Source organism: Parus major, chromosome 18 (assembly GCF_001522545.3).
Source record: "Parus major isolate Abel chromosome 18, Parus_major1.1, whole genome shotgun sequence".
NCBI lineage: Eukaryota > Metazoa > Chordata > Aves > Passeriformes > Paridae > Parus > Parus major.
In genome coordinates, this window is record NC_031786.1 from 10,870,760 (window position 1) to 10,890,324 (window position 19,565).

General features: G+C 56.7%; 1 protein-coding gene across 6 annotated transcripts in view; it reads left to right on the forward strand.

Annotated features, from left to right (window-relative positions):
• Window positions 1-19,565, forward strand: part of PIK3R5 (phosphoinositide-3-kinase regulatory subunit 5) — a 36,864-nt gene that overhangs the window by 14,387 nt on the left and 2,912 nt on the right. For 3 of the 6 annotated variants that reach the window (XM_033518707.1, XM_033518706.1, XM_033518705.1), the window contains 17 exons: window positions 4,955-5,064; window positions 6,912-7,012; window positions 7,280-7,348; window positions 8,018-8,156; window positions 10,329-10,398; window positions 10,985-11,159; window positions 11,608-11,803; window positions 12,258-12,341; window positions 12,924-13,656; window positions 13,732-13,882; window positions 13,985-14,110; window positions 14,324-14,449; window positions 15,163-15,256; window positions 16,385-16,461; window positions 16,978-17,071; window positions 18,318-18,400; window positions 18,582-18,694. In XM_033518707.1, the coding sequence (XP_033374598.1) occupies window positions 4,968-5,064; window positions 6,912-7,012; window positions 7,280-7,348; window positions 8,018-8,156; window positions 10,329-10,398; window positions 10,985-11,159; window positions 11,608-11,803; window positions 12,258-12,341; window positions 12,924-13,656; window positions 13,732-13,882; window positions 13,985-14,110; window positions 14,324-14,449; window positions 15,163-15,256; window positions 16,385-16,461; window positions 16,978-17,071; window positions 18,318-18,400; window positions 18,582-18,694 (2,528 nt within the window). In that variant the 5' untranslated portion in view covers window positions 4,955-4,967. The remainder of the gene's footprint in view (window positions 1-4,954; window positions 5,065-6,911; window positions 7,013-7,279; window positions 7,349-8,017; window positions 8,157-10,328; window positions 10,399-10,984; window positions 11,160-11,607; window positions 11,804-12,257; window positions 12,342-12,923; window positions 13,657-13,731; window positions 13,883-13,984; window positions 14,111-14,323; window positions 14,450-15,162; window positions 15,257-16,384; window positions 16,462-16,977; window positions 17,072-18,317; window positions 18,401-18,581; window positions 18,695-19,565) is intronic. The other 3 variants (XM_033518708.1, XM_015645955.3, XM_015645963.3) reach the window with 3 other exon arrangements.

Sequence of the window (19,565 nt, forward strand, 5' to 3'; positions counted from 1 at the left end):
CTGGCCATGGAAGGCACGGTTGTGCCTTCCCACAGAAGGTGCCTCCCCATCTGCTCATGGCAGCGGGAATTGTGCGTTAGTTTGGGCTTCTTTGTGCAAAGCAGCTCTGAGGGTGTAGATCTGTGCTGGCTCAGCCCTCAGCCCTGAGCTGGCTGCTGCTGGGGTGTTGCCTTTGGTGCAGAGGGACAGGCAGGGCACAGTGCCCGTGGTGGGCGTCCCCCACAGGAGCTGAGCAGCAGGACGTGGCTCACAGAGCTGTGTGACTGTACTGCTGGCAGCTTGGATAAATCACAGGTTACCTTTCAGTTCCTAGAGCTGGGCTCATCACCCCTTCCAGCACTGTTGCCAAGGATGTCCCCAGCCCCCCAGTGCCCACTGTGGGAGCCCAGCTGGCACAGGGGGAGCAGGCAGCCAGCCCTGAGTGTAAATCCTGGCTGCTGCTGTGCCCCTGTCGTGTCACGCTCTGTAAATGCTGTTTGATGCTCAGGGACTCCAAAAGCACTTTGCACGTTCGCTGCCATCCCTGCCCCGTGGTGGGAGCCCCTCCTTCAGCCCAGTGCTCAGAGACAGCGAGAGCAGGGGGTGATCTCTGGCTCTGAGGGAGCTCTGCAGTTGTGGCTCTTTAAAAATTCTCCAATTCTAACTTTTTTTGGTGTAAATGAGGCTTTGCAGTTCAGAAAGGCTGCCTGGGTAGGGCTTGGTCCCTTTTTTTCTCTCAAGGGAGCTGCCAGGTACCTCCTCTCTTCCCAAAACACCATTTCCCACTAGTAACTCAGGATTTAGCTTCCTCCTGTGAGCAATGGGATGTCCTGTGTCATTCCTGCCCCTCAGCACCGTTATCCTGCAGGCACAGGTTCTCTTGTTATTCCAGAATTCGATTTTCTTCTTGTGGCAGGAGTTTCATCTTCTGCTTTAAGATGAAATCACTGCCTAAACTGCTCTTTGGAAGAGATTCTCTGTGTTCCTCCTCTGCTGCCTCTTCCCTGTTAGTTCAGGGAGTGGGGGCTCCGTGGAGCAAGGGTTGGAGCCCAAGGAGTGACTGTCCTGTCCCTGCCATGGCTCGGTGTGTCCTCAGCATCACAGCAGCCTCTGCCCCGCTCAGTGGGATGGGAACACAGCCCTACAAGGTTCGTGGGTTTGGAGGGCACAGCCTGCTCTGCAGGCGCCCTGAGAGGATGTTTGTCAAACCAGCAGCCTCCTGGATCTCCTGCTACCCTGCCTTTGTGTGGTTTGAGCGAACATCTTATCGCCCTCATCTCCATTCCGTGCAGAGCTCTCGCCTGCCTGATGAACGCTGAGGCTGAAGCTTTTCTTGAAAATCGCAGCTTTCTCCCCGCACTGCCCCGTGTTCTACAAAGGCTTCCTCCAGCTGCTCCCTCCCTCGCTCTGGGTTTCTATCTTTGGCTCCTGCATGGGGTGGAGGGGAGGCAGTAAAATCTTGCACACAAACAGCTGAAGCCAGGATTTTCCTCTGTAATCTAAGAAGAGCAGTTCCACGGGAGGAGCGGGCACCAGGCACGTGCTGCTGCCCTGCCTGGCATGGCTCTGTGCCCAGGGCACTGCTCCAAATCCAGCTCTCCCTCTGCAGTGAGGATGAGTCTCCCAAGGCTCCTGTCCTGCCCCTTTGGAGGATGAACTGGAGGAGGCAGAAAGCTGAGGTGGAGCTCAGAGGAGTTTATGACCTTTCTGCGGAGCTTGTATCAGGATCTTACCTTGAAAAAATCTCTGGGTGGGGTCCCTTTGCTTTAAACCAAATTAAGTGATTTTCCTTTTGGCGCAGCATCAACCCAAGCTCCTGTTTCCTTCAGCCTCATCAGGCTTGTTCTGGTCCCCCCTGGGCCCAAAGCCCTCCAGCAGCATAAATGCAGGTGCTGGAGCACATCCTGGCAGCAGCCCAGGCAAGGAATCTGTGTCCCTCCAGCTGCTGCCACTGTCCCCATACCTGGGCAGAGCATTCAGAGCTGCTCCCAAGGCCCCAGGGCTTTGTTTTCCCTCTCTGTTTCCTCAGGATGCTCAGCCCCAGAGCAATCCGGGCAGGAAAGGGCAAGAGTACCTGCGGGCTGTCCCCAGTGCCGGGGCTGCAGTGGCACTTCCCTGCTGCAGGATTCCCTCTGGAAAGGTCTTTGTCAGGTGCTTTCCTCCCTCGGAGTCCCTCGGAGATGCTGCTGGGATTTGCTGTGGGAGGGGAGATCTCAGCTTGTTCTGTTCCTGCCTGGGACCTGACATTCCAGGTTTTGGAGCATTTGCTGCCTGAGGTGCTGGCTCCAGGAATTTGCTCTGCTGGGGGGGTCAGAGGCATCCTGCAAGGGGGGTCTGATCCTCTTCACACCTTAATTTTGGATCTTCAAGCTCTTCCCTCTGTTCTCATCTCCTGGGGGCTGTCCTGGGCTCTGCCTCTGCAGGAGGAGCTCAGAGAAGTCCTTTGAGTGTCGAAGATGGGACAGGCAAGGCAGCTCTGTGCCCTGTCCCAGCCGTGCCAGAGCTGCTGCTGCTGCTGTCACCTTGGCTGCTGAGGGACCTCCTGGACACGAGTCCTGAGCAGCAGAAAAGCCCTGGAAGGGGAAGGTCCCAGGGCACTAAAGGCAAGTGGGGAAACCCCAGTGGGTCCCAGCTGAATGAAAAGTCCCTGCCAGGGAGCTGAGATTACCCAAGGGCTTCCCGTGACCTCAGGCTTCACAGCTCAGCAGGAAAAGACTTTGTTTGTTGCTAATTATTTTTCATACTATTTAATATTTTTTTTCTTTATTTCTTTATTTGATTTTTTTTTTTCCTTCAAGCAGGACATGGGAAAATCTAAAACCAGTGGTCAGCAAATTCCCACTTCCCACCAAGGGGGAAATGTTTACTGGTTTGGTGTTAATTAACAGAAATATTTGTCTGTTCACCTTTGTGGCCCAGAGAGATGAATGAAGCCTCTTTAACTAAGCAATCTTGGATGGAAATTCCCCAAGGATCTGGCACCCATGCAAGGACAATTTCACAAATAATCTTAGGATACTTCCCAAGCTGAGCTTTGGTGTGCTGGGCCTTTTCTCACTCACTTTAATCAGTGTATTTTTATTTTTTTTTAGAAAATTATTATAAATTAATTATTATAAATTGCCCTTCCAGGCACTCACACCTTCAGAGGGGATGAATTCAACCTTGCCCTGAGCCCTGGCGCTGGGAATTGTTGGGCATCTGTTGAAAATGGGGCACAACCTTGAGGCAGATGGGTTTCTCTGAGGACTTGGGGCTCTCAAAGCCAGAGGCTGTCCCTGCTGTGTGGAGAGGGCTGTGCCATCCCTGGGGTGGTGTCATGTCGAGGTGCTCAACACCCTCATAAAAAGCAAAGCATTTTCCAAACCCTTGACCTCTGCTCTTGTTTTTCTTGGTGTTCTCAAGATGTTCAACAGGGCTCCTGAAAGTCAGATTATGCTCTCCAGAGCTGTCCCCTGCCCTGTCATTGTGCTCAGCGTGGGTGGCAAGGAGGAGACATCAGAAAAGGTTGCAGAGTTTCTGCTGCCTTGTGGTGGACAAAGCGAGGCCTTTCCCACAGAAAATGCTTCCATAAGCACTGCCCTGGCAGAGGAGGTTCAGGTTCACGTGTGGTCTGTGGCACAGCAGGGAAAACCACCCAAAGAGTGCGTTCTGTGGTTTGAAGGTTATGGCAAAGTCTGGGGTGTATTTTATTTTAAATTCCCTGCCTGTTGTGTGCCAGGACATGAGGGAAGGGATGGTGGGGTTGCTGTGTGGTGCTCCCCTCGAGGACTGAACTGTGTTTTGAGCCGGGTGTTGCAGAGGTGTCCGTGAGTCACTCTGGGCTCTCACTGCCCTTCTCCTGCCACAAGCGTGACCGAGGTGCTGGGCTGTGATTTCCCTGCTCCTCCACGTGGTACCAGAGTGTTCCTCAGTGTTCCTTGCACCAGGCACAGATAAAAGTTCTGCTGCAGAGCCAGTTCCAGGCTTTGGCAGTGGCACACGAGAGGAGCCTGGGTCGAAGGGGTGAAGCACAGGCTGGGCAGCTCAGCAGTGCTCACGGTGTGCTTGCTCTCACCTTGGGGGAGCTGCTGGCTTCTCTCCAGTGCAGGGGCAGGGCTGGAGGTGGCTCCCTGTGCTCCCAGGGAGCTTCAGCAGCCAGGCACAGCTTTCCTGAGCCCTTTTGAGGGAGCTGCCAAGGCCACGGGGCAGGGAGGGCCGTGGAGCCTCTGCCGAGGTCACAGCGGCTCTGGGGCAGGGCTGGGTGGGAAAAGCCTCTGCTGGGAACTGGCACAAAATGCTGGCCAAATGAGCAGAGAGTGGAGCATTTTAGGATATCTTTGGGAATTATGTGGGTGTGTGGCGTGGGTGCTGTCCAGGGTGGCCTTGCAGGTGGTTCTGCAGCATTGGCAGCTTTTATTTCTTCTTACTCAATTATTTTTGAGCATTTGTGTTGCTTCTAAACAAGAGGCAAAGAATATGTGGGATGGACCCATCTCTGTGCCTTGGAGAGGGGGACACCAGCCCCAGGGTCTGCAGGGCTGCAGGGGAGGAGGAAATGTCCACCAGGTCAGCTGTGCTTGCTGACGGTCAGGAGCATGGGAGCTGTTCAGGAACATGGGAGCAGTGCCCCTGGGAAGTTGCTGTTCCTGGCATCCCAGATGGATGGATATAGGTTGGGTGGGATAAAACCTTCCTCCCCAGCACAATCTGTGCCAGCCAAGGTTCAGGACGCACCCTGGGCCCTGGAGGAGAGGTTGGGTGTGACGGCTGCAGCCACCATTTCCCATCATTTCCCAGTCCCCTCATGTCCCCTTGGAGTTTTCCACCATTGCCACAAAGGCACATGGAGCTTTCCTTCCTGTTTGTGTGGCAACAAGGGGATGGTTCTGCAGCCTTCCGTGGCCACTTGGGGTGGGCTTGTGACCGTTGCCAGTGACCCCTGGAGCCATCAAGGGCGTTATTAACTCTTCTCCTTCTTTCCCCTTTGATGCAGGAGATGAATTAAAATGCAGCACACCACGTGCACAGAGGACAGGATCTACCACGCTCTGGAAAGGTGTCTCCACGGCCTTAGCAGGGACGCTGTGTCCAGCAGATGGGCTGGTAGGTGACCAACATGGACTTCTCTGTGTGATCCACCTGGGCCTGTGTCTCACCCAGCACCCTCTCTGGGCTAGGGGGAGCTGCCGGTGCTGCTGGAGGCCTTTTCCCTTCCAGTGCTCAGAGTCAGAGGTGGCATCCAACCTGCTCAGTCCTCCTGGACATTTTGCTGGAATAGGAAGGTGTTCCAGGACCCTGAACAGGCCACGTCAGGTCTGACCCATGTAAAGACTCAGCAGGGCAGCCGTGCATGTTGCCAGCTGTCCCTGAGGAAGCTGGGGAGAGGAGAAGGCTTTGTTGAGCACGAGGAAAGGCTCCTTTGTGCCATCAGCCAGCTCTTCGTGATGCTGGCGGCCCCCAGGGCAGGGCTGTGATCTCTGCTGCCCTGTCACACACAGCACAGAGGTGTTGTTATCAGTTTAACCCTGGCTCAGGTACTGTGGAGGCCACAAAGAGCGGAGCCTTGCTCAGGGGGCTGTGAAGGGATTGGGGCTGACATGGTGAGGGCAGAGCAGCAGTGAGCAGAAATAATTTCTGAATGTCATTCTGACCTTTCTGCCTCATAGCTGTGTCTGTGAGCTGTGATTAAATCACTGCAAAACCCTCTTGTGGATGAAAGAATCTGGGGGCTCTCAGATTCTGATTCCTTTTGGTCTGTGCAGTTCTCTCAACCCTTTCTACTTTTCTTTTTCCCTACAAGATCAACAAAGAGATGCAGACAGGATCCTACCTGCTGCCAAATCCCAGAGGAATCCCTTTGCCATCCCAATCCCAGCCACTGCAGCGATGTCACTTCCATGCTGTAGCATTATCTGGGGGATTGGTTGGGGCAGTTCTGTCCCAGATTCCTGTGTCCTTTTCTTTTCCTCTGCTTTGGGAAGCAGGCCCTGAAGTGTGACCCACATTCCTGGTTCCTGGAAGTGTGACCTCGTGCTTGGCACGATGACAGCTCGTGGCCAGAGGAGCCCCTGTGGCCAAGCAGGTCATTGTGTGCCCGGAACTCACCTCTCCTGCAATTACCATCAATCAGTTCCCGTGTCACTCACAGCCCCTCGGCGCTGCTCTTTGTGTTGGTGAAGCTTTTACACAAGGACTCCATCACTTCTGCAGCTCGTTAGGAAAGATTGAGGTGCTCGGGGCTGGGGTCTGTGCTGGGGACAGCTGTGCCAAGTCCCTGTCAGTCCCATCCCGGTGATTTCCCGTGGCTCCCAGGCCCCTTCCTGTGGCTCTCATGGGCTTTTGCAGAAGGACCTGACATTCCTGGGAGAATTTTGGGTGTTTTGCACCTCAAAAATCTCATCCCAAGGATTTGTGCTCTGCCAGGAATCTGCAGCGTGCCCTGGCTGGGTGTTGGTGGCTTTGCTCTGCCCCAGCCTTGGTGCTGCTGCTGGGGACCCCCAGGACCCCCAGCCCTGAGGGGCTGCAGCCCCCATCCCACCCTGTGCAGGAGTGGGAAGCGTTTGGTCACTGTGGTGGCAGGAAAGATTCCAGGAAAGCAGAGCCCAGAGCTGTCCCCTCCTGCCTTTCTGGGGATGTTGTCACACCCTGCCCCAAGTTACAAACAAGAGTTTCATTATCGCTGTGGTGTCCAGGACAGTCGGGCCGGGAGTGACCGCGGCTCCGGGGAGTGACCGCGGCTCGGGGAGTGACCGCGGCTCGGGGAGTGACCGCGGCTCGGGGAGTGACCGCGGCTCGGGGAGTGACCGCGGCTCCGGGGAGTGACCGCGGCTCTGGAGTGACCGCGGCTCCGGGGAGTGACCGCGGCTCTGGAGTGACCGCGGCTCGGGGAGTGACCGTGGCTCGGGGAGTGACCGCGGCTCGGGAGTGACCGCGGCTCTGTGTCTCCACAGCCGGGCTGTGCCTGAACTGCTGGAGCCTGCAGGAGCTGGTGAGCCGGGACGCCAGCAACTACCTCATCCTGGTGGAGAAGATCCTGGGCAAGACCAAAGAGGTGAGTGGGGGCTGCCAGTGGGAGCTGCAGGCTCCAAGGTATTGGCAGATCCATGGCTTGCTCAGGATGGGCTTTGGCAAAGCTGGGTGGGGGTTCGGGGTCATGAGATCGTGCAGGGGGTTGGGTGGGGCTTTGGGGTTGGTTTTCCCACAGAGATGAGGGAATCTCCTGGGCGTGGTGGGAACTGGGGGCTGCAGTCTCCAGGGATGTTTTGGGCAGAGCTCCTGGCCAGCAGCTCATCCCCGTGCCCTCGGGCTGTTCCCACAGGTGCAGGAGAGGTGTGACTACGACCTGGTGATGCCCCTGGCTCTGCTCTTCTACTCTGCCGTGCTCTATGTAAGTCCTGAGGCTGCTGCAGCCACCCCAGCCCGGGGCAGGCACCAAAATCAGGGTGGCTTTGGCTGGAACAGCCCAGCCTGCTTTCATCAGTGCATCCAAAAAATAAAGATTCTGTATGAATCTAGAGGGATCAAGCATCCATTGCACAAGCCAAGAAACAAAAAAAAATGAGTCTCAGGGGTCTTGATGCTATTTTTTTACGGCTGGGCTAATCAGAGAGAGATGGACAATAAAGTGGTATTTTTTTCTTTACTCTTTATAGCTGGGCAAAACACACAGGCAACGTGAATGAAAAGGAGCAGAGAATTGAGCCTTCTCAGGAAATACTTTTTTTTTTATTATTATTCCCAGCACAATGCATCGTTATCCCAAGGAAATCATTGCTGCCAGATCCTGCACAAGCACAGGCTGTATGGAATTCATCTGTACGGCTTGCAGGGCTTAAAAAGGAATTTATATTTAGGCTTGGGCATGTGAGCCTCACTTGGGGAGGTTGGGAAGGAGCTTCGTGGAGCTGTGCCCAGGGGGGATCCTGTGGCCCTTCCTTGGGAGGAGATTGGGTGGTGCAGGGGGAACCTCTGCTTTGCTTCCAGCCTAAACTCTGGAGTTCTCACACAGCCCTCGGGGTCTTTGCTCTTCTCGAACCTCCTGTCCCTGTTCCCACAGGCTCCTCACTTCCCACCTGGCTCAGATCTGCTCCTGAAAGCTGCCAGTGTTTACCACAGCTTCCTGACGTGGCCTGTGCCCTACTGTGACACCTTCCGGGAGCTGCTCACCTTCATCAGCAATGAGCTCAAGGCGCCAGGTGAGTGCTCCTGCTCTGCCCTGGTGCCAAACCCAGCCCAGCCCCGGAGTTTGTCCCCCTGCTGCTCCCGTTTCATTCGTGCTTGGTTCCTGACTCCTGGGAGTGCAGTGTCCATCCCAAACCTCAGCTTTCCCAGGGGTCAGGACCCTGCCCTCCCTCCTCCCTAGGATGGTATTCCCGGGTGGTCTGGAATTCTCTGGAGGAGAAGGGTAGGATGGTGTTTTTGGTGGGTCCTTTGTGTGCAAGGAGCATCCCAGGGTCTCCCAGCTGTGGATCTGAGGCAATTAGCCACATGGGTAGTGATTTCCTGGCTGGCTTTCAGTCTGGAGGGTCTTTTCCCCAGCAGATCACGTGCTGGCTGCTCCCCCCAGCCCGCCCTTTGTGTGAGGTGCTCAGTGGGGGAACAACAGTGGGGCTGTTCATGGGCATCAGGGTGGCTGGAGCCTCCAAACCTGCTCTTCCATGGAGATTTCCATAGGGCTGAGGGATTCCCTGGATTGTTCTTTCCAGCCCAGACACTCCTTGTGACCCAGCTCTGGGCACATGCACGGGCAGCACCAGTGCTCCTCTTAATTAAGGACTCCTTGTGGATGTCCTGTGGTTCCCAATGGAGCAGCTCTTCCAATTATTTCTCAAAGCCTTTTTTCCTAATCTCCCTGCCTTTTGGGAGCTTTTGAAGAGCTGTTATCACACAGAGCACATTGCAGCCCGTGTTTAATCCTGGGCAGGGTTTGGGAGGCCTGGGAGGGGGATGTGGCTGTGGCTGGGGGTGTTCCCCTCTCCCTCAAACAGGGAAGGTGTTTTGGGGAGCCCTGGGGGATGTGAAATGCAGGCTCTCTGTCAGGGCAGCAATTCCCATGAGATGGGAACCTGGGGATGAGATGAAAGGTGTTTTCAAAGGAACAGAATGATGGAAAAATCCCAACCTGTGCAGCGGGAGCTCTGGACTGGCTGCTTTACCCCCAGCACAAATGGCCATGGCCACCAGGCAGGGTCTGGCTGTACCCAGCCTCACCTCAGAGCTGCAGGGCCACAGGGCCTTGAGGACACTGGTGGGACTCCCCTCCTGGTCATTTCCTGCTGTGCCTCTGCTCAGGGCTGTGCCTCACACACCTCTGGAAAGCTCTGGTGCTGGATGGGGGTTGCTGCATCCCATTCTTGTGCCATCCCCAGTGCCCCAGGCTGTGGGAGGGGGGCTTTGGCCCAAAAGCTTTCCCCTCCCACAGCAGAGTGGATTTCCTCCCAGAGGTGCTGTGTGGGAGGCGCTGGCTGCTGCCTTTGGGAATCCCTCTCCAGAAGCAGTGAGGCTGTCCCCTTCTGCTCAGCTACCAGGACCTTGCAGGCTGCTCTAGGCTTGCTTCATGGCCCCCTGACCTGCTGGGGGGCTGAGGCCCAAGCTTTGTACTGAGATGAGGGTAAAGATTAACAGAGATTGAGCTGCTGTCAATATTTGCCAGCAGTGCAACAGCTTTGATCTGCACCCGGGGGCACCCCTGCAGGAGGGGTCAGTGCTGTGGATCAGGGTGGGCCCCCCGTGGGTGCTGAGCTAGGTGGGATGTGGCTCCCTGCATTGATAAGGGCTGGATCTTGCTGATGCCATAAAGCTTTCCCAAGCTGTGCCACTGTGTTGCTCTCTGGGGTGACAGGGCCCTGCTGTTGGCACCCAGCCCACATCCATGGGATGTCACCTAGTGTCCTGGGGACAGTCCCAGGGGGGCACCCAGGCTGTGGCTGCCCACACCACCTCCTCTCCTGCTGCATCAATCTGGGCTCCATCCCTGCAGCAGAGGAGGTGGTGCTGACTTGCTGGCCCTGTGGGGCTGGGGGGCTAAAATGAGGGGGAGCAGCTGCTAAATGTCATCCATGGAATTCCCATCCCACACCAGCAGTGGGGCAGCAGGGACTGGGGCTGGAGCAGGTCTCCTGTCCCATCCTGTGGGTGATTTCCCATCACTCTGGGTTTTCACCCTTCACATCCTGAGTTCCCTTGCTCCCAGCCTGGCCCCTCACACGGTGGCTGTGCCTTGTCCCAGAGGACTCTTAATGCTGCCATTCCTGCTCCAGGCAGGGCTCTGCCAGCTCAGTGCTGCCCTGGGGGGCAGAGCCAGCTCGGTGCTGCTGGGCAGAGCAGCCTGCAGGTGTTCTGTGCCTCACTGCTCTGCTCTCCCCCAGGGATCACATTCCAGAGGCTGGTGAGGACGGAGCAGGGGCTGCCTGTGAAGAACTACCAGAGCTCCACAGTGTAAGTGTGGCCATGGGCACTGCTGGGGGCTCCCTGGGGCATCCCCATGGGTTGGCACTGCTGCAGCATCTCCCAGGGGCCAGGGAGGAGGGCTGGGGAGCTGGGCTGAGCTGTGGGAAGGGTGAGGAGAGCGGCTGGGGCATTTCCAGAGCCTTGGGAGGACAGGATCTTTGGGCTCCCCATGCCAGTGACCCTGGAGGGCTGCAGATACTGGGGAAGGCAAAGTCTCCTCCCCAAGGTGCTGCTGATCTCAGCAGATGTTGGGGAGCAGCTGGGAAATGCTGTGATCCATGATTTTGGGAGCCAGGAGTGAATCCATTCCAGCCCCAGTGCAGCAAGGAGTGAAAGCCCTGCAGCTCTGAGCAGTCAGACTTTGCACCTTATTCCATGGCTGAACCTTTCCCTGCCAATCCTCATTTGTAAATAGAGAAACGAGGCTGGGACGCAGACCCGTGCCCTCCTCAGAGCTGCACCTTCAGGAGGGAAATGTTTCGAGTTCACTCATGTGCTGTGAGGCCATGTGGCTGCTGGGATGAAGCTCTGGGTGGGTTCAGTGTCCTGGCCTGACTGGTGTCCATGTCCACAGCACGGTGCTGCTGCTGAATCGCTCAGAGGTCCAGAGTGAGTTCCTGTCCATCGCTGAGAAGCTGAGCTCCAGTGAGCCCCCCCAGCACTCCACACTGGTGCTGCTCCTCCAGCACCTCTACCAGGCCAACTTTGGTACCCGCTGTGACCTGGACAGGCTGCAGCACCTGCTCAAGGTGGGCTGGGGCAGCGCCCGCCATGGGGTGCCATGGAAGCAGTGCACTTGGCTGCTGGATTTCCTACCCAACATGGGACTGGCTTGGCAAAGAGTTTTGGTGATGCTTCTTGGAGGAAAAATGCACATTTTTCCCTTCTCAGGTTAGACCTGAGGTCTGAAGTGTTTTGTGAAATGTACGCAGAGGGCTCACTCCCTTTTTACCCCGTGGTTCCTTTCCCATCCCAAAGTGGAGAGAGGAAGGGCCCTCAGATCTGAAAATCAACAAGTGTTTGTTTGACCAGACAAACACTTGGGGGAGAGGCAAAAAAATAATGAAGGAACCGCTTGGGGTGTTTTCAAAGTAATTTTTATTTTCATTGGAAATTTTGGGGAGGACTTGAGGGTGGTGGGGGCAGTGGAGGGGAGAGAGTCACCCTGTTAGTGATGCTGCCCATGTGTTACCTCAGTGGAGGGACCCCCTGAACGTCTCCTCTGGCTCTGCTCCGCAGTCCAAGCCCCTGGAGGAGCTCTCGGAGCTCTACGCCAGTGCTGCCGATGCGCAGGAGGCGGCGGCCGCCAGCAGCGACCCTGCGCTGGCCCGGGAGCGGCTCCAGGCCATGCTGCGTGACATTGCCGGGGCTGCCTCCCTTCCTGCCATTGCAGGTGAGCATCCCCCATCCCTCTCTTCCCTGGGGTTTTCTGCCGGCCCAGCCCCTGCAGCCGCAGCAGCAGGGAGAGGTTTTATGGAGTCTCAGCCGAGTGCAAGGACTGCGCTAAAAAAGCACCGACCCAGGTCCTGTTTAATAACCACACCGTGAGCCACAGATGGTTTCATTAAACAGCCACAACATGAGTTGTCCGGCCTCCAAACAATTTAAGGGTGAGATGAAACATGAAGTCAGAAACCCACGGTAGCTGTGACACCTGGCGGCTGTGCAGGTGTGAAGTGTCCCCTTGTCCCAGTTGCACAGGACTGCCCGGAGCTAAGGACTGCAGCATCAAGCCTGGGCTGCCCAGAACATGCAGGGGGTGGGTGGCACCTCCCAGGCCAGGAAAGCTGGCAGGAGTGGCACAGAGGGACTCTGCAAACCAGCTGCTGTCCCTCCTCTCTCCCCAGGCGAGGCCCAGCCCCGCAAGCTGCAGCCCATCCCTGTCCCCCCTGCTCGCTGCTACACCTACAGCTGGGACCAGGACACCTTTGGTGAGTCGGGGCCTTTGCTGAGCTCTCAGCCAGGCCCAACAGCTTTGGACAAGTAAAAGGATCCCCTTGTGCTGAGCTGGTGCCTCCAGCTTCCCCATTCCTGGAAGGACCTCGTGTGTTCTTGGGAAGGCTTCGTGTTCCTCCCCTGCTGGCCCCAGCGAGCGGGAGCAGAGCTCTGGCCCAGGCTTTGTGCTGCAGGCCAGCCCTGACAGGGAGCCAGGGTGGGTCACAATGGGGTTTGATCAGCCAAAGGCTTGGCTTTGCTCCTGCCCTCTGGTTAAACCTGGAGCAGACATGAGGATGTGGTGAAAGCTGGGGCAGAAGGAATCAAAAGCCCAGCTGGAGTTTGCCTTTTGAGAACCCAGCCAGAACCCCGAGCAGAGAAACACAATTTCCTTGGCATTGCAATGAAGGCTTTTGTGGAAATTCAAAAACATTGAGGAGGAGGTTTCCAGCTCCTTGCTTGACACCAGGGCGGAGGAGAGCCTTGGCCATGAGTGGCAGTGGTGTCTGGGGTCACCATGTTTGCAGTGGCTCTGCTGGAGCCTGTGGCAGACACCTTCTCCCTCTGCTTGCTTTCAGACATCCTCAATGATGTCCTTAGCAAGGAGTGCAGCATTGCTGAGCCCCTGGCCTCAGAGAATGAGGAGGAGGATGAGGATGAGGAGGATGTGGAGACTGACGGTGGCTCCCCCGAGCAGGACTCTCTGCTGTCCCCGCTCTGTGCCATCTCCAGTGACTCCGTGTACTCCGTGCTGTCCGAGGAGAGCTCCAAGCCGTCACAGGTGTCCCTCTTCGCCTCCTCCAGGGAGTCCATCTCGGAGCTGACGGTGGTCTCCAGGAAGTCCCTGAAGTCGTTCGTGTCCAGCCTGAAGGACTGCATGGACAGCGGCTACGCCGAGGACAGCGACGAGAGCTCTCTGGACACGGTGGCCAGGACGGACAGGCCGCCCCCCAGGCAGCGGCAGTCGCTGACCAACAGGCTCTACAAGCTGTTCAAGAACAAGAGCCAGCAGCTGGTGCAGCGCCGGGAGCCGTGCCCGGGGCCGTGCTCGCTGTCGCTGCGGCGCGCCGAGAGCCTGTGCGCGTCCCCGGCCAGGCCGCGCGTCCCCGCGCGCTCCCGCCGCGCGCTCTCGCTGCCGCAGCACGGCCCGGGCTGCTGCGGGCCCGCCGCGCTCGCCCCCCGGCCCCTTGGGCTCCCCCGCCGCCCCTTCCTCAGCTGCGATGAGGAGGCCAAGGCGGGCACGCTGCGCGTGGTTGTGTTCGGCTCGGACCGCATCTCGGGCAAGGTGGCCCGCGCCTACCGCGACCTCAGGTGAGCCGGGCTGGGGGCGGCCAGCGGTGCCTCGCCCTGCCCGGACCATGCTCAGCCACCTCTCTGCCTCCCCAGGCTCAAGGAGAGCTCCTGCCCCTCACTGACACGGTACTTCAGGCTGCTGTTTTTCTACATCCCCGTGAAGAGGAGCTGTGTGGCTCCATCCACCCCGCAGATCCATCATCACCCCTCGCTGGCCCTGGGGGACCCCCTGCCCCGGGCACTGGTGGGTGTCCACTCCCCGTGGTGCCACCAGGGCTCTGCTTGGCCTGGGGCTGCTGTCCTTGGCCGAGGGGACCCTCAGGGTGACCACGGTGTCCGGTTTCAGGACCAGTCCCTGGCTGGGATGGAGGGCAGCACCAACGACATCTCGCACTACATCGGCCTGCTGGACCCCTGGTACGAGCGCAACGTCCTGGGGCTGATGAACCTGCCCATGGACGTCCTGTGCCAGGTGCGTGTGTGCCATGGGCAGGATGGGCTGTGCCGTGCCCCTTCCTCGGGGAACTGAGCAGCTGTTGGGAGAACCTTCTGCCATGCCACGGGGGTGCAGGATGGAGATGGGACTCCTGGTGGTCAGTGGGAGGTTCCCATCCCGCGGGGTGGGCAGCTGTGGCTGGAGGTACCACCTACCCCATCACATTTCTGACTCATTCTGCCACCCCAGTGTGCCAAGCCTGAGGCTGAGCCCCAGGAGGACTCCCAGGAGCAGCTGCCCATCTTGGCAGACATGATCCTCTACTACTGCCGCTTCGCCACACGCCCCATGCTGCTGCAGCTCTACCAGACCGAGGTGGGAAGGGCTCAGCCCAGCCTGGTGAGGGAAAGGAGGGGTGGCTCTGCCTGTGGGGTACAGGGGTGTGGCACAAGTTCGGCTATGGCAGAGCTCAGTCCCCTTCATCCCCGGGGTATCTGTGGTGCCCTGGCTGGTGCTCCTGGCTCAGGGACTGAGAGCAGCTCCTGCCTGGACCATGAAGTCCCACAAGCAGTTTTCCACCCCAGCACCATTCCCCATGCACAAAGCAGTGCCTGACAGTGCTGCCAGGTTTTCCACACCACTGGAATCTCTCCAGAGCTCTGCTTTCCAAACCAAGCCCCTCCATGAGGCGAGTTTTCCCACACCCCACTGTGTGCCTGGGGAGGATTGAATTTGGGGCTGTGGCTGGGGACCACCTGCTGCAGGGCTTGGCGAACGGAGCTCACAGGATTTGTGCTTCCAAAGCAATTCCCAGACCCTGCTATTGGCTCATTGTGGGTTTTTTTCCCAGTGGTCTGTGGAGTTTTAGGTGAAAAAGAGAGGTTTGGGTTGTTCTGGGGATCTGTCCAAACAGTCTGAAGTCCAGCTAAAGGCAGGTGCTACCCCAAGTAGCTGCTGAAAGGTGCTTTGAAAATGTAGAAGGATTTTCCCAAACAGACTCATTTCCTAAGGACTGAGGGGTGAAGGCTGCCTGGCCTGGCCTGTCTGGTCCCCTGACCCCCACCTGTCCCCTCTTGTCCCCCTGGCAGCTCACCTTTATTGGTGGGGAGAAGAGGACCGAGGTCTTCATCCACTCGCTGGAGCTGGGGCACTCGGCAGCCACGAGGGCCATCAAGGCCTCAGGTCTGTAGCTGCTTCTGCACCCCCACCTGCCCTGGGGGCTGTGAGGGATGGGAAGAAGGGGCTGGGGGAGCCTGGGCTGCAGGAGGTGTCTGAGCCAGGCAGAGAGAGGATCCAGAAAAGCTCTTCGCTGGTTTGGGGGAGAAACATTCCAGTTTTGTATTCTCTTCAGGAGGGAAACCATGGCAATGTTTGTTTGTTTGTGCTGCTCTTAGCTCTGGAATGCATTTACAATAAAACACCTCCAAGCCCATTTCCTTCTTCTCATCAGCACCTGCCAAATGCAGCTCTTTATCTTTCCTTTTTACAGCTTTCTCTTTGTGCTTTGTTCAAAAGTGTCATTGATAAAATCCCTCTTTTCATCTCCTTATTCTACTGGGCAAAGTCAGGTTTGTGTGCGTGCTTGGAGCCTTCTGCGTGTAATTTTTTGCACTTTCATGCTGTGAATTTATGACATTAGCGATGTTAAGAGAGCAGAAGCAGCGGCAGGAACATCTGGCTGCAGTTCCTCCGGGTACCCAGGACGGGCTGCTGTGGTGAAGTGCAGCTCGCACAGCACCTCATGGCCAGTCCCCAGTACTGCACCTGATCCCGTTCGTGCCTTCAACCGATGGCTTTGCTGTGAGCTCCACTTGTCCTTCGACACAGAGCCCATAAAATCCCCCCTGTGCCGTGTGCCCACCTGCTCCCCCCAGGGCAGGCTCTTCCCTCCGTGACAGTGCCATTGCTCAATCCGATGTTTTCATCTTGGCTTGTCTGGCACCTCTTCACAGCTGCAAAAAACTATCCAGGGGAGAAAGCACAGTTAGAAAGTGTCAAGCCCAGTGTTTCAGGGCTAATTTAATGTGGGCACAAGTCTGCCTGAGCAAACAGGAGCTGGCTGTGCCTTTTATTGCTCTGTGTTCCCTCTGCACTGGCTCAGCCAGAGCCACTTTCAGTTCTGCTGAGTGGTTTTGTAATTCCTCTCTGGATTCTTTGCTTTCTGCAGCTTTTAAGCCACCTTTTCTATTTTTTTGTGCTCAGCAAGCCCTTTTCCCCTTCTACAGGTCCTGGATGTGCTGCTGTATCAGCAGCCAGGGAAGGCTGGAGATAAAAAGCCCCTGTGTGACATTTGCTCCTTGTTTCCTGCAGGTCCAGGCAGCAAAAGGCTGGGAATAGATGGAGACAGGGAAGCAATCCCACTGACACTACAGATTGCATACAGCAAGGTCTGTGCTGGCACTGCTGGGGCACCTCCAGTGCTGGGGACAGCTCTGGGATGCTCATGGCAAGGAACTGAGGGACTGGAGTGTGTCCAGGAAAAGGGAAGGGGTTGGAGCCTCAGGAGGGGCTGAGGGAGCTGGGAAGGGGCTCAGACTGGAGCAAAGGAGGCTCAGGGGGGATTCTGGCTCTGCACAAGTCCCTGGCAGGAGGGGACAGCCGGGGGGGTCGGGCTCTGCTGCCAGGGAACAGGGACAGGAGGAGAGGGAACGGCCTCAGGCTGGGCCAGGGGAAGTTGAGATTGGACATTAGAGAATATTTCTTCATAGAAAGGGGTTTTCCAGCCCTGGCACAGCTGCCAGGGCAGTGGTGGAGTCACCATCCCTGGGAGTGCTTAAAAGACGTAGGGTTCTTTCTTAAGGACTTGGCAGGGTTAGATTTAGGGTTGGACTTGACCTCAAAGGTCTTTTCCAAGCTGAATGGTTGTGTGTTTCTCTCTCCTGGGCTCTGGCTGGTCCCTGCAGACAGCTGCCAGTGGCAGGAGTCACTGGAATAATGTGGAGAAGGTCTGCACATCCGTCAACCTCAGCAAGGCCTGCAGGAAGCACGAGGAGCTCGGTGGGTGCGGGGTCCTGGGAGGCACTGGGGCAGCGAGGGAGTGCTGTGGGTCTCCTGGCTGGAGCAAATGAGGGAGGTGAGAACACAGGAGACACGTGGGAGTCTCCTGATGTTCCCTCAGCTGTGCTGTAGTCCTTGGGTGCCAATCCTCAGCACCACGTCAGGGACAATGGGCATGTCCCACTGTCCCAAAACTTCCAGCTGGAAAACCATCCACTAGGGATGGGGCTGGGGTGGCTTGAACACCAGGATGGTCACTGGAGAGTGATGCTTTCCAGAACAGCCCTTATTTAGCAAGGAGGACCAACAGGTGAAATGCTGAAATGGAGCAGGACCAAGGTGCTGGTCCTGCATACACAGCAGCCCTGCCTCAGCACACCCTTCCTGCAGCCCAGACACAGCTCCCTGCCACCTGCCTCAGCCTCAGAAACCTTTTTTCTAATCAAGTTTCCAATTAATCAAGCTTTGAGCCTTTGAAAAGCTCCAAGGCTCTTGGTCCCTGTGTATATTTGACTTGTTCTTGTTTAAGAGCTGCTGGTTTGGCCCTCAGACATACCTGGTTCTGAGGAGGCTGAGGGGGTTTAGGTCCCTTTTCCTGGTGTGGCCGGTGCCTGGCAGGTGTTTGTCAGCAGGATAATCAGGGGAATCCTGTTGTACCAAACAGGAGACATCTCCACAAGCTCTGACAAGCTCCACACTGTTCCTCCCCATCCGTGGAGCCATGCAGCCAATCCTGGGAGAAAAACGTCAGGAGTGGGTTTCTCTCTCCCTTCTAAATGTTGAGTTGGATGTTCCTGCTCTCGCTCAGGGCTTGCATCAGGGGTGCCCTCAGCTCCTATTGGGGGAATCTCTCTGTGAATCTCTGTCCTTCCAAGAGGAATCTGATCCCCTTGGCTCCGGTGGTTCTCCCATTCAGCAGTTTGACCACAGGATGTCACTGTAATTCCAGGCACGAGGAGGCATCTCCAGCTGGGCTCAGGAGAGTCAGCCTTTCCTCCCTCACGGTGATGGGCAATGGGTTTTCTCCTGTTTGCAGCCCAAGGCTGCAAATGTTCTCTCCTGCTGTTTGGAAAGCAGCTGGAATTACAGAGGACATTCAGCAGGAGGGGAGGAAAGCTGGGATTGCACTGCATTCACCCAGCAGTGGGATCCTGCTGCAGCTCCAGCTCTGGGATGCTTTGAGAGGTGCAGGGCCCACCTGGGTTCCAGCAGAGCCCCAGGTCACGGCAGTTTCCTTCTCTTGCAGCCTCGAAGACAGAATGTCTCAACTTAACCATGACCGAGGTGGTCAAGAGGCAGAACTCCAAATCCAAGAAAAGCTTCAATCAGGTAACCCCAGTTCTGGAGCTCTTACATCTGGGAGATGGGCTTGGCCTGGCCCAGCTGGGAGGGGAGTAGGGGTGGAGAGAGCAGCTCCTGGGGAGATCCCTCTGCTGCTGCCCCTGGCCCCCTGCCCAGCCCAGGGAATGTGCTGAGGCAGCAGCTCCCTCACTGCAGCCTTTCCTCTCAGCAGATCAGCATGTCCCAGATCAAAGTGGACAAGGTCCAGATCATTGGGGTCCAGTCCTCCTTTGCTGTGTGCCTGGACCAGGATGAGCAGAAGATCCTGCAGAGTGTGACCAGGTGGGAACTGCAGCCAGAGCTCCTGGGCTGGGGCATCCTCACCTGTCCCTGAGCTGTGGGTGGGAATGGGGTCCTGGCCCCCTGGGCCCCAAGCTCTGAGCTCAGCTTGGATGGTCGCTCCTGCTCAGATCCCAGCAGGAGTTCACCTTCAGGAAGTTCCACAGTCTAAAGGGTGGTGCCCTGACAACCTTTAACCCCAAAGACTCCTCTTCCAGCAGGAGCAATCATGAGCCAGAGGTTATGGGAGATAAAGGAGGTGTTGGGAGAGCTCAGGGTGTGTGAGGAGACCCTTCACCTTCCAAACCTTCTTTGGATGCCTCCTTTGGCATCCCCACTGCAGAGGGAACTCGTGAGCCTTGTGGGAGAGTCTGGGCTAAAGCAGGAAGTGTTCATGGGGCTGTTCACCCATCAGTGCTGTCCCCAGGACACCAGCCTGGCTCCCCAGCTGACAGGGCTTCCATGAGCACAAGAAGTCAATCCATGGTTTTGATCCATTCGTTTTAAAAATGTACAAACATTGTAATTCCACCCTCAGATTGAGCAGAACTCTGCAAAGTGAAATTGCCTCCAGCAGAAAAATATATGGGATCTTTTTTTCTTAAATAACCCCAAAGAGAAGCATTTAACTCATTCATTGTGAAACTCAGGGGGCTGGTGGAGTTCATGAAATACTAAAGGAGCTCCTTCCCTTTTCTCCAAAGTTGGGGGATACAGAGGTTCTTATTTTCCCTACTAAATTTCTACAAATGCCCTGGATCTGTGATGCTGCTTGAGGTCCCAGCCTGAGCCAGCTGAAAATCCTGAACTCTCAGTGCTCAGACTCCAGTCCTGTTAAGGATTGGGCTGATTCCCACTGGATTTGCAGCCCCAT